Source organism: Pseudopipra pipra, chromosome 4, assembly GCF_036250125.1.
Source record: "Pseudopipra pipra isolate bDixPip1 chromosome 4, bDixPip1.hap1, whole genome shotgun sequence".
In the NCBI taxonomy this organism is placed as follows: Eukaryota; Metazoa; Chordata; class Aves; order Passeriformes; family Pipridae; genus Pseudopipra; species Pseudopipra pipra.
In genome coordinates, this window is record NC_087552.1 from 7,069,384 (window position 1) to 7,080,860 (window position 11,477).

The following is an 11,477-nucleotide window of genomic DNA, read 5'->3' on the forward strand; positions in this document are numbered from 1 at the left end:
GGATACTGTCTTTTTGAAATAGTGCTTTCTATTTTCTCTCAAGGAGCTGAAAGTTGTCTAAACTTTGATAGTTTATTAAGAAAAAAAAGTCCAAAGAATGGACGACTTGTAACCTGCTGATGTGAAATTGTCTACTCTTTGCTAAACTACTTTGTTTTTTTGTGTTAGGAGATCACAGGCATCAGGAAAGTTTGCACGAGATGAACTTGCAGTATAGAGTGAGATGCAGACACGTTCTGTGAATACAAGCAAGTGCCACTTTATTTTCCTGATTCACAGCTGCACATGTACAAATGCTGCAGTTATATTTCAGTCAACTATGAATAATTTTTGGTCAGATAGTGTATTTCCCTGTTATTTTTATATGTATATATTGCTAATATTTTGCTTTTTCAAGATATTTTAAGAGTTTACTTAAATTTTAAGAATTATTTTAAGAACAAATATGGTGTTGGTTGGTTTTCAGGCAGTGGAAGCCATGCAATATTAAATATTTTTCAGGATTTGTTCCCTCAGTCAGTTTCTTAAATGTGAATTTAGTAGCCTAATTAGGTGGTCCTGGTTTTTTTGCTTTTCACATTGTCTAAACCACTGAAGTATTAACAGAATTCAAAAGAATGTGTGTCTGAGGCAAAGCTGTGGTTTTAGTCTCCCAATATGAGTCGGTGTTTTAATCCTTTTTAATCCTAACTTTGACATTTAACCTGAGTAGAAGACACAGAGAAGGTGATTTATGAAGGATTATAGGAAAGTGACAGGAGTGTGTGCTGGAATACATCTATTGGTAGGTTTATTTCCAGTTATTGATGATCCAATGCAGAAGAATAAATTTAGTAACTCTGTTCTCAGTTGTCTAGCATGTCATCTTAGTAGTTGTATGATGCAGAGAAAGATTCTTTCTAAGGGGGGTGCGCAGTCTAATACCCCAACAGGTAACTGTCACTCTTCAGCACAGGGTTACACAGCAGCAGTGGTTTTAGTTAATACTCTGGTAACAGTGTTTAATAAATACAGCAGCTGGAGAGGGCTGAGGAATCTCATAACAAAGCTGTAGGAAAGAATTCCATTAGCCTGTAAATGCTGGTCTGCAGCAGCTATGTTCATTTCTGTGTGACTTCACAACAAGCTTTGTCCTTGTGCTTCAGAGTGTTGCAAATGCGATGGTGGCATGCTGGCAGGAGAGGCCTGGAGCCCTTTGTAATGTGGCTGTGATACTGAAAATACACAGTCCTCCTCCCCAAATTAGAGGTCTTTTATTTTTAATCCCTCTGATGGTTCAGCTGAATAGCTTCCTTCTTTTTTTGTGTGTCTCCTGTGTTTTAATGCTTTGCAGTACACTACCTAAATTTCTCAGTACCATGACAAAATTCCCACTTTACAGTTTCAGTCTTAAAGTGACACTGATGAGCACTTCCAAAGCTGACATACTGATTGCTCTTCAATGTTGTGTGCAATTTTTCAATGATGTAAATAAGGTAAATAAGGAAAAAAAAAAAGATGGTGTATGTCTAGGAGTGTATGTCTAGGACTGTATCACTTTGATTCTATTTCCAAAATATCTGTTATAACTTCACAGGACAGAATATTATTATTAATGAGAAGCTAATGTTGATAATGTCTGTTTCCAAAAGACCAGGCTGTCAGTGATATTACATTAGAAACTTAGCAGTTGCCTATTTCTAGTCTGCATTTGGATGAAAAATTGCACGTGCCAGAGAATCTGGGCTTACTTTTTCACCTGTTGAATCAACAGAAGTTCAGCTCCAAAATTCTCTGGGATTGTGATTAAGCTTTATATAAAAGTATGTATAGAATGATGAGAACTGTCAGAGTCTAATCTTGGAAAATAAATCCTGTATTTTCCTTTTCTGGGGAGAAAAGACGGTCATGTTTAAAAAATGTCTCGGACCTGTTTGTGATGGGAGGAGCTCTAATTCTAGAATCGGCAGCTCTTTTGCACTGGCTAGAGAGAGAAGGCTATGGACCGCTAGGGATGACTGGAATATCCATGGGAGGACATGTAAGCTTTTATATCTCCTATTTTTGTTTTAACTTCTCATTTGATCATGTAGCATTCAGAAATAATTTGTTTTACAGTGTTGATCTCAGAAGTACTTTAAAATAAACATTTAGAGTCATGAGAAACAAATTGTTGGCAATTCTCATGTTCTGTGGTGCTGAATTAGTATAATCCTTAATAAGTACTGACAAATCATAGAGCCATCTCCTGGCAGGCTTAACAAGAATATAAACTTCTCACATAATTGTTTTTTTTCCACAAGGGGGGGCAGAAATGTTATCTGAAAGAAAGTCTGCACTGATCGATTGCTAATTCTTCCTCTTTTTCTCCATTCTTCTTGCTTAAATCTTTGTGTTGTAATGCATTGTGTGAAATGCCCCCTCTTTGTAGGCATATTGTGACTGAGGTGACTTTTAGTGTCAGTTCTATTCTCAACTCATCTCTTTTTTCCCCCTGATCATTGGTATTGATCAGAGATTTCTGTGGTGAGGTGGAGAACGTTTTCTGTATGACACTGTGCATATTCAGACTAAACCAGCAGTGATGCTTGAAAGACTAATACACAGTTAAAATATTACTGCTTATGTCTCTACAGATTATGATGGGTCTGTGAGACAGAGGTGCAAAGCTTATTAAAACAATATACCTTTGTTTATCTGTTGTTAGGAGCTAAGTAAATAATGTTGGTAATGGTAGTATTTACTGAAAGGGAAATATTTTCCCCTAAAGCACAACTTTATAACTCTTAAATGTCCGTAAATGTACAAAGCACCTTTGATTTACGTAAATATCACCCTGCTGAATCAACAACTTTTGTATTATTCCTTCCTTGGCTTATTTGTAAGCTATACTGGCCTTCTCAGACTGGTATATGCAGCACTAACCATGCACGACAGTTCAAATGCTGTGGTAACCACCAAATTCTATATCCTGTACTAATGGTTATATCCAGCATGGGTATAGAAGGAGGCAAGATCTGAGAAAAGTGGATTTGGAAACTCCTTTGAAATTTTTTTTCTTAGTCCAGGAAGATACGTTTTTGGTTAGTCCTGACTTACTTACAGGATTTCTGGTACAATTTAAACCAGTGAAATAACTGATATTTGATGTTGATCCTCTATAGAATGTGTTTTACAAGGGAAGGTAGGTAGCATTGATTCAGTTCTTCTATTGGGGAAAGCTGGAACAAAGAGAAAAGAAGTCAGACTTTCTGGCTATTAGAACATATAGATATGTGGTGTTCTTGTAACTTTTATTAATCAAAAATAATTATAGTAGAATTACAGTTCAGTTGTATAAATCCATTTGTTAGAATGTCTGACTCAGAGATGGGGTGTTTTGTATTAAGCGGTTCTGTTTAGAGCAATAATAAAATAAAACTTGTCAAGGACATACCATATAGGGAACTTCTGTACACTGAACTTATTTGCTCTGTTTTTTTCTGGGATAAACAGAATATTAAGAAAAAAAGGGGTTCTGAGAACTGATGTAAAAGTAATAATTTAAACTTAAAGGACAGAAAAAGAGTTCACTTAACGACTTAACATGCTGAATTACTTCTTCATATTTTGTTTCCAGTATGCAAATTTCAAAAGTATAGAATTTTAAATAGCCATTGTCATAGATTGACTTTATTTTGCCTTGAAATAAACTTGCAAGAGCTTGATAAAAAGCTTTGTAGATGTTTTTATAGCTTTAAACAACTAATATATTGTATTAATTTTTATCATTATTATAATTAATGTAATTATACTTATAATTATAATTAATGGGGTTATAATTATAATTAATGGAGTAGTTAGTTAATATTCCATTGGGAATTCTTACAAAAAAACCCCATTCAGCTTGAAATGAATCCTATCCAGAGCAATGCTTATTAGAAAAATCACTGAAGAATAGATTGTAACTTCTAAATAGGTGAAAATATATCCAACTGCCACAGTCCTTAACTGCTTTGGTGCCATTTATTTGATAGATACTATTTAAACAAAGAAACTGAGAATGAGAGAGTTCTTTCTAGCATATCGTGAATTCAATATTAAAATGTGTAATAAGTGCCTTTGATTCTAGATGGCTTCACTGGCAGTGACAAACTGGCCTAAACCATTGCCATTGATTCCATGTCTTTCCTGGTCAACAGCTTCTGCAGTCTTTACTACGGTAATTAACATATATTTTTGTTAATGTTATTGCATGATAATCAGAAATGTAAGTTAAAAAGTTTCGGTTGGCCGCAGGGGAGGTGAGTTTCCGTGGCCTGTGTTATAATGTGTGCTTATGCTTTGATTGCAATAATTTTAAGTGCTGTCTGGGAACTTGGGCAGAATTCCACTGGGAAAATAAGGGGAACAGATCAATTTTTTCTGTGTATCATTATTTTAGAGTGATCTCTGGGTTTTACTTGTGTGCTTGATGTTTTTGTTTATAATCTCAGGGTGTGTTGAGCAAGGCAGTGAACTGGAGAGAGCTCGAGAAACAGTATTTTACACAAACTGTTTATGAAGAAGAAATAATTCAAATGCTTGAATACTGTGGAGTAAGTATAGTTTATTTTCCTTATTTGCTAATATTTACATGTGCAAATCTAACAAATAATGTAACTTCTTTTTACTTGCACTAAAAGTGGACAATTGTTAGCTAAAACATACCTGCATGTTGTTTCTTTATGCTTTCGATAAACTTAATCTTTGAAGGAAAACCTGAAAAATAAAGCTAATATTTTGGTTATTTAGTGAGTGTTAAGTGTAGCCCTTGCTACAGTTTTTCCTGCGACCACACTTAATGTAATCTGTGACATAAAATGTGTTCAATTGAAGTTCTAATAATAACTTTTTTTCCCTAAGATTCTTTGCTTTGTGACAGTTCTTTTTCAAATATCTTACAACAGGAGAAGAGGAGCTGGGGTGGAGATAGTTACTTGGGCACTTGCCATTTTTAAGTCAAATACACTCCAGAACACTGATGGAGAAGACAGAATGAAAAGAAGAAACATTTCAAGATGTTTATAACTCTTGTGTCTCCCTAGTATTTAGAGACAGTTGATTTTTCAGGCCTAAACCTAACAATAGACCTGGTCACATATATTTATTTTCTTATTATTATGTCATGTAGGCCTAAATTATGGTAATTACAATTTCAGAGTTTAATACAAAATGAAAAGCAAATGTTTGTATCATAAGCTACCATATATATAAGTAATTCCTGCATTTTTTTAAGATGATAGAAACGTAGAATGAAATTATCAAGAGGTTAGGGTGGTCAGGATTTAACTGAGTGACTTGCAAACTGGAAATAACAACTACTATAATGAGTGCTTTTTGTATCTTCTTAATTTTTTTAATAATGAGTTCATCTTAAAAATAAGATTAACCAACTAGTTTAAGGGAGTAACCCTTAATAAATGACCTTTTGTCTTTGTTTAGACAGATTCTTTCAAGATGGGACAAGATTTTGTTAAAAACTTCCCTGACAGTGTGCACAGTCTGGAGGATATGGATGTTACCTCCAGGATGTTCAACCTTGAGTCCATGAGCACTACTGTATCTAAAGAAGCTGTTCACAGCTTTACCACAAATAAAAGTACTCTAAGTGCCTCTTCAGAAAGACTCTTAATACAAGATGCTCCTAAAATGCAGTGCATAAATCAAACATTTTCAACCAGTAGCAGTAGCAATAAAAACTTAACCGGCCCACAAGGACGCAGGATAAATACAAGAAGAAAGAGTGACACTTTACAGAGAGAATCCATAAGGTTCATGAAAGGAGTAATGGATGAATGTACCCATGTAGCTAACTTCTCAGGTATGTATCTATTTGTTTCAATGTGCATTTTGGAAAATTGAGTAAAATACAGTGGAAGAGAGGTATTTTCATAATTCTCCATGTGTAAACCTGCTGGCCCCTTAGCTGAAATATGGCAATATTGTGAGCATTGTTCAGTAATGTCTGTTTACCACTCCATTTCGTAATTGTTTTTCTATTCCTTCTTGATGGCCAACTAATGACACAGTGAATTAAAAATTTGCTTTTCAGTATCTTTGCTCATTTCTCCTCTGCCTTGCTGTGCTCTTCTCAGATATGAGTTAGTGCAAATTTGTATTATCTGAAAGAACAAAACACCTGTGTAATGTGAGTGATACCTAGAACTAATCTGCTAATAAGGTCTTTCAAGTCAGTTTTGTAAGGCAGAAATCTCATATTGACTTCAGGTAGAAAGTAGCCTAGCTGAGAACCAAGCTTGAATGACACTGCTAGACAAGTGTGACCAGTAAAAACACGCGGAGGTCCTTCTGTGATAGTGCAGCCTGAAGAATATAGTTTCCCAGGACAGGCATAGCATATAGAGGGAGCTGTAGCCCAGCCTTCCTTGGCGTTTTGGACAAATCCTTTACACTGCCTGCTTGCAGCAATGCAAACAAGTGCTTGCTTTCTAGTGCTGTCTGAAAGGGTTCTCCTGGAGTGGAGGCTTGGAATTGCTTTTGTGGCAGTCAATTCAGACAAAATGGTTCAGCTGTGCATGTACCTGCTTTGACTTTTGGTATTTAGTAATCCACTGGTAAATATTAAAATAAAATAAAATCCGAAGATATCTATACTAGAGTAGATTTCTTGACTTGGATCACTGCTTGCCAGGGATGTTTTATGACAAATACTGGTGCAGTGCTTCCCTTAAAGCTTTCAAAGTTATTTCAGTAGACAGAAAAAGCCCTTTAAGCTTTATTCTAAGTACTCACATTCTTGTTTATCTAGACTTATCCAGGTATCACTTGGCTAAAGCACTGACCTTTCTTGAAACTTAAGAGGATCTGTGATCCTAATGCACTTGTCAAAGTGATGTACTCCTTCCTGTCAGTAGTCTCTTAGGTGTCAGTCATGGTCTAGGAGACGTTGCATCCCCTGCCAGGTATCCTTGAAATGTGGCTAGAGGAGCTTCAGAAAATCTGCCTAACATTCAGATTTCATGGAAAGTGGAACGAAAGACTAGAATTTGTCTTTAGCATTGGGTGTTCTCTATACATGATGAAAGAAGGAAGGGTCTAAGTGATTTATGACACCCCATTGCCAAACGTCTTGTTCGGTCACTCTTTAACATACCACGTATAGTTTTTTCTTGAAGAGAGGAATGTTCTATGTTCAACATCATTTTGCTGTCATTTTTCTGAACATCATTTTGATGTTGTTCCTGTTAATAATCTGATTGGTGCAATTCTGGTTATGAATGGCAAATATATTCAACAGTATGTTGGGATTTTTATGTTGCAGCTAAACCTTGTAGGAAACAGAAAAGAAAGTGAACATATGCTGCACTTTGTCTGACCTGGTATTAAAAGTCTTTTTTCCTCTCCTCAAGGAAAAAAGTTTACATAATGCTCTGTTGAATTTCATAGTTCTTTTTGCTGAAAAAAAGAGATCTCAAAGAACTGATGTGAATGCTGTAGAGTTTTGTTGATAAGAGGAAAGACAATTCTCCTATCATTCCTCAAAGACTTGTGAAGTTTTCTGCTTTAGGGGAGGGAAGGGATAGGATGTTTGTTTTTCTGCTGATAGCCTCACTACTGTAACATCAAACAACAGATAAATTCTATTAAAGCTTAGAGTAATTTAATTTTTTTTAGAAATAGCATTTTTGCAACAGAAATCTTAGTTGTCGTGTTTCTGTTTCTTATCTTAGATGAATTCAATTTTTTGATTTGTTTTTTAGTTCCAGTTGACCCAAGTTTAATCATAGTTGTACAAGCCAAGGAGGATGCATATATTCCTCGTACTGGGGTGCGCAGTCTTCAAGAAATCTGGCCGGGGTGTGAAATTAGGTATCTGGATGGAGGTCATGTCAGTGCCTACCTCTTCAAACAAGGACTCTTTAGGTAAGGTGAACAGAAAAGTTTAAAAATAGTCTAGATTTTATTAAAATATAAGCTTGGCTGCAAATGAGTAGTAGTACTTGCGTGAATTCTTGCCTTATAATATTAGTATTGACTTTCTAAAGACAGTTATATAAATCAGTTATATAAATGCAGTTCTGTTTCTAAAAAGTTAAATACTTGTGCTGTTAATTTTAAAATATAAGGAATTAGACTGTACGTCCCATTTAGGCAGTCTAAGCAACAACAGAAAAGAATAGCACTATGTCAAGTCAAGGTGTACTGACCACTAGTTTATTGCTATTTAAAACTTCAGCCTTATTTTATGATAGTTATCAAAAATTGTAAGTTATGCATGTCTTTGACCCATTTTCTGATGTGTTTGAGTAGAAAACTAATTCATTAACATTTGCACTCACATTATAGTTGGTAAATAGTCCCACTCATTCCTGAAACATATTACTGAATTGAAGTGAGAGATCCCAAAAATAAAGGAAGGAGAAAACACTACCTGATATCACATTTTTATTGAATGCTGTTTTGAACTTGTGTGATAGCTTTGTATATACATTTGTAAATATATAAAAATACACCCCTTATATCTTCCCTTTCCCAAATTATACAAATGATCTTCTTTTTACCTTGTTTCAGACAAGCAATTTACGATGCGTTTGACCGGTTTCTTCAGAAATACGCTGTTTGAAAAATCTTCATAATGCATTCAAACTGATCTCATTTGTAATTCAGTGTACTGGAACTCGTATTTGGAAAACAAGCTGCTTGCAACATTGAGTAGCCACTGACTTTGGCTGTTGTAGGTAACAATAACTGGAAATGGTGAAGTACCAGCATTACTTTCATTTCAACCCAGTGCCATTCTGACACAGCTGCTTCAGCATTACCTGTGAAAAATCAATGGCAGCATTTGTCAGCATTCATGTACTTTGTGTCTAATCAGGTTGTGTATTCCTTGAATTCTGAATCAATTCTGAATTGTGTGTCAGTGGAAAATAGACCAGTCTAAGAAAGAATGTAAAATGTGCTGTACGGCTAAGCTGCTCTCTTGTGTTTAGTGTGTTTCTGGTTTGTTCCATATGCCTTGGTTTCCTCTTGCTTCCTTGCGCCCTTGCTATTCCCATTGTATTTTACTACAGCTTTGCCAGTGCTCAGCCTCGTGTGTTTGTCACTGGTTTTCTCTTCAATTATGAATTGAAAATGAGCTGTAATAGGAGGGGCAGCATCTAATCTTGCAAAAAGAGACTGTGACAATTCAATGAAAAGTGAGAGACGTTTTCATTCAATACATCCCTGAAGTTTTTCTGCCACTGAAATAACCATGCCGTTCCAGAAGGATCATGTAGCAATTCATCAGTCAGGTTCACAAAACTGGAATAAGTGAAAATCAACTGTCTGGTTATTAATTCTTTACATTAATTCAGTTGGATAACAAAAATTTCTAGTTTGTTTTTTTTTTTAAAGAATGGTAGAAGAGATAGAGATTTCATCATTTACAGTGGCTGCTTTTAGGCAGTTAAATCAATAGCAGATTATATGGTGCTGCTGGGAATATTTCAACAGAAGTCCTTTTTAAAGTACACTCAGTGCTGATATGCAAAATACACTTCCATTGTATAATTTTAAAAATACATGAGACTAAATGTTTTTAGAACAGTTAGGTTTGCTCCTTATTTTTCATCACTTGGGTTTTTTTAAATCAATGGAAAATAAAGAAATTCGGATCTTGAACACACTTAAGAAAAAAGCCTCTTTTGGGAACAAAAATGCCAACAAAGTACACTATCATATAAGGTTGTCATGTAGTGACCGTATGTGGTATCTCTCCATGTCTTTTTTTGTGGTAATCTCCTGCAACATTCTCTTAAAGCCAATTCGCAGAGAGGTGGAAAACTGTAACACTTCAGTATTAATTTTAGTACAGTCATGACCAGGGTTACACTGAAACAAATTGAAAAACCCAGCCATTTCTCAGGATGTTCAACTTCTGCACTTTTCCAATCAAGCACTTTTGATCTCCATGGTTAGTGTGAAGATTTTTAGTAGGCAGAGTATGGAGCAAACAAAGCTCGGTTTATATTTTCTTGAATTTTACTCTGACAGGACTAATAACTGTGAAGAAGTCATGGTTCACTTGAAAATCAGGTATGTTTAGGTAAAACTGAAGAGCAACAATTCACAATAACCCAAATTATTTAAGATACAAATTTACTGAAAATGCAAAAGAAGTTCTGCTCTTTTGGAAGCGAAATTGCTTCTCTCAAGGGGTTTTTCATAATTTCTTTGGACAGCGTTGGCTTTGTATATATTAGGAGCAAGTGTGAAGTGACTAACATGTTTAAATACAAAATATTGTAAACACCAAATATTGGAGGTTTTGAATTCAAATATAAGTAAGTTTACAAATTTAAAATTGGCAGCTTGAATACTGTACTAAGAGATTTACAGGGTTTACAGTTTACAGTCTCATTCATCAACTAAGAGTGCTTTACAAGACTACTCTGCTGTTCAGCAACTTTTGTAGCTCTCACATTTTAAATGTAATTGTGTGCTTTTTGTCCTGTTTCTGTTGCAGCTATGAGAAAGGGAGATATGTGGTGGCAAGGGAAAGGGCTTGAATAAATGCAAGAGAGAAAAGACAGATTTTGTAAAGGCCAGGAGTAAGCACAAAAAAAAAATCAACTACGCTACAAAGTATAACATGCCAAAGTAAATATTTTCAAAGCGCACAATACTGGGAATTACACAACTGATGGGAACTTGACATCCTGAGGTTAGTGTTCCAATGGTATTAGTAACAAGGTTTAACTTATCCAAAGGTCATTCTATTCACAGATGAAGATTTAGGCCAGTGCCACTCCTGGTTGTGAGTGTGTCTTTTGGGACAACTAGTGAAAGACTGGTTTCTGAAAAAATGAGAAATCACACTTTGCTCTGTTGCTAAAGTCATGTTGCCAAATATGTTAGCATTATTTAAGAAATTTCTCAGGTTAGAGTAGCAAAAAGGAAAAAGGAGCTCTGTGATCTGTTTCTGCCAGTTATCAGACACAGGGAGCTATTAGGTGGTCTGTGAAGGGGGGAATCTTGCTGTGTACGTGTTTTTAACCTTTGGGAAATTGACTTTTTAAACCAGATTTTAAGGTTAAAGCCTAAGAAAGTATAAATAATCCATTTTGATGTTAAAAGAGAATGTGATTTTAATCCAGCAATTGCATGAGGGAAATACTGGAATAAGATTCCTGCACTAAATCCATGTAGCAGGTAAGCCATTCTGTATGTCTTAAACTTATTGTAAAGCTGGCCTTGGTGATTTTTTGGTTTTAAAGTTTTTCAATAAAAGTCCTAAAAAAACAGTTACATGTGAAGGGGTTTTTTTCTTTCTTGTTAACAGGTGTTCAAAGTGCATCTTGCTGTCATCCTGTAATCCTTTTTATTCCTACTAGAGCTGTAGCACAAGGAGAGCAGTTAATCTACAGGACGTGATAAAAGCTTCCCATAACAAACACTGGTACTACTTTGATGTTTTTCTACATGCAGTACCTAGTAAAGAAAATAAGCTTGTATCAGCTAATTAAGATACC

The 11,477-nt window shown here is 35.3% G+C and overlaps 1 protein-coding gene across 3 annotated transcripts in view; it reads left to right on the forward strand.

The window, feature by feature from the left end:
• ABHD18 (abhydrolase domain containing 18) overlaps positions 1-11,249 on the forward strand; it is a 20,605-nt gene extending 9,356 nt beyond the window's left edge. The window contains exons 1-7 of one of the 3 annotated variants that reach the window (XM_064651528.1): positions 6-248; positions 1,882-2,020; positions 4,091-4,180; positions 4,455-4,556; positions 5,443-5,821; positions 7,722-7,884; positions 8,533-11,249. In XM_064651528.1, coding sequence (XP_064507598.1) covers positions 1,919-2,020; positions 4,091-4,180; positions 4,455-4,556; positions 5,443-5,821; positions 7,722-7,884; positions 8,533-8,584 — 888 coding nt within the window. In that variant the 5' untranslated portion in view covers positions 6-248; positions 1,882-1,918 and the 3' untranslated portion in view covers positions 8,585-11,249. Of the gene's footprint in view, positions 1-5; positions 2,021-4,090; positions 4,181-4,454; positions 4,557-5,442; positions 5,822-7,721; positions 7,885-8,532 lie in introns of those variants that run through there. The other 2 variants (XM_064651529.1, XM_064651527.1) reach the window with 2 other exon arrangements.
• Positions 11,250-11,477: the final 228 nt, after the last annotated feature.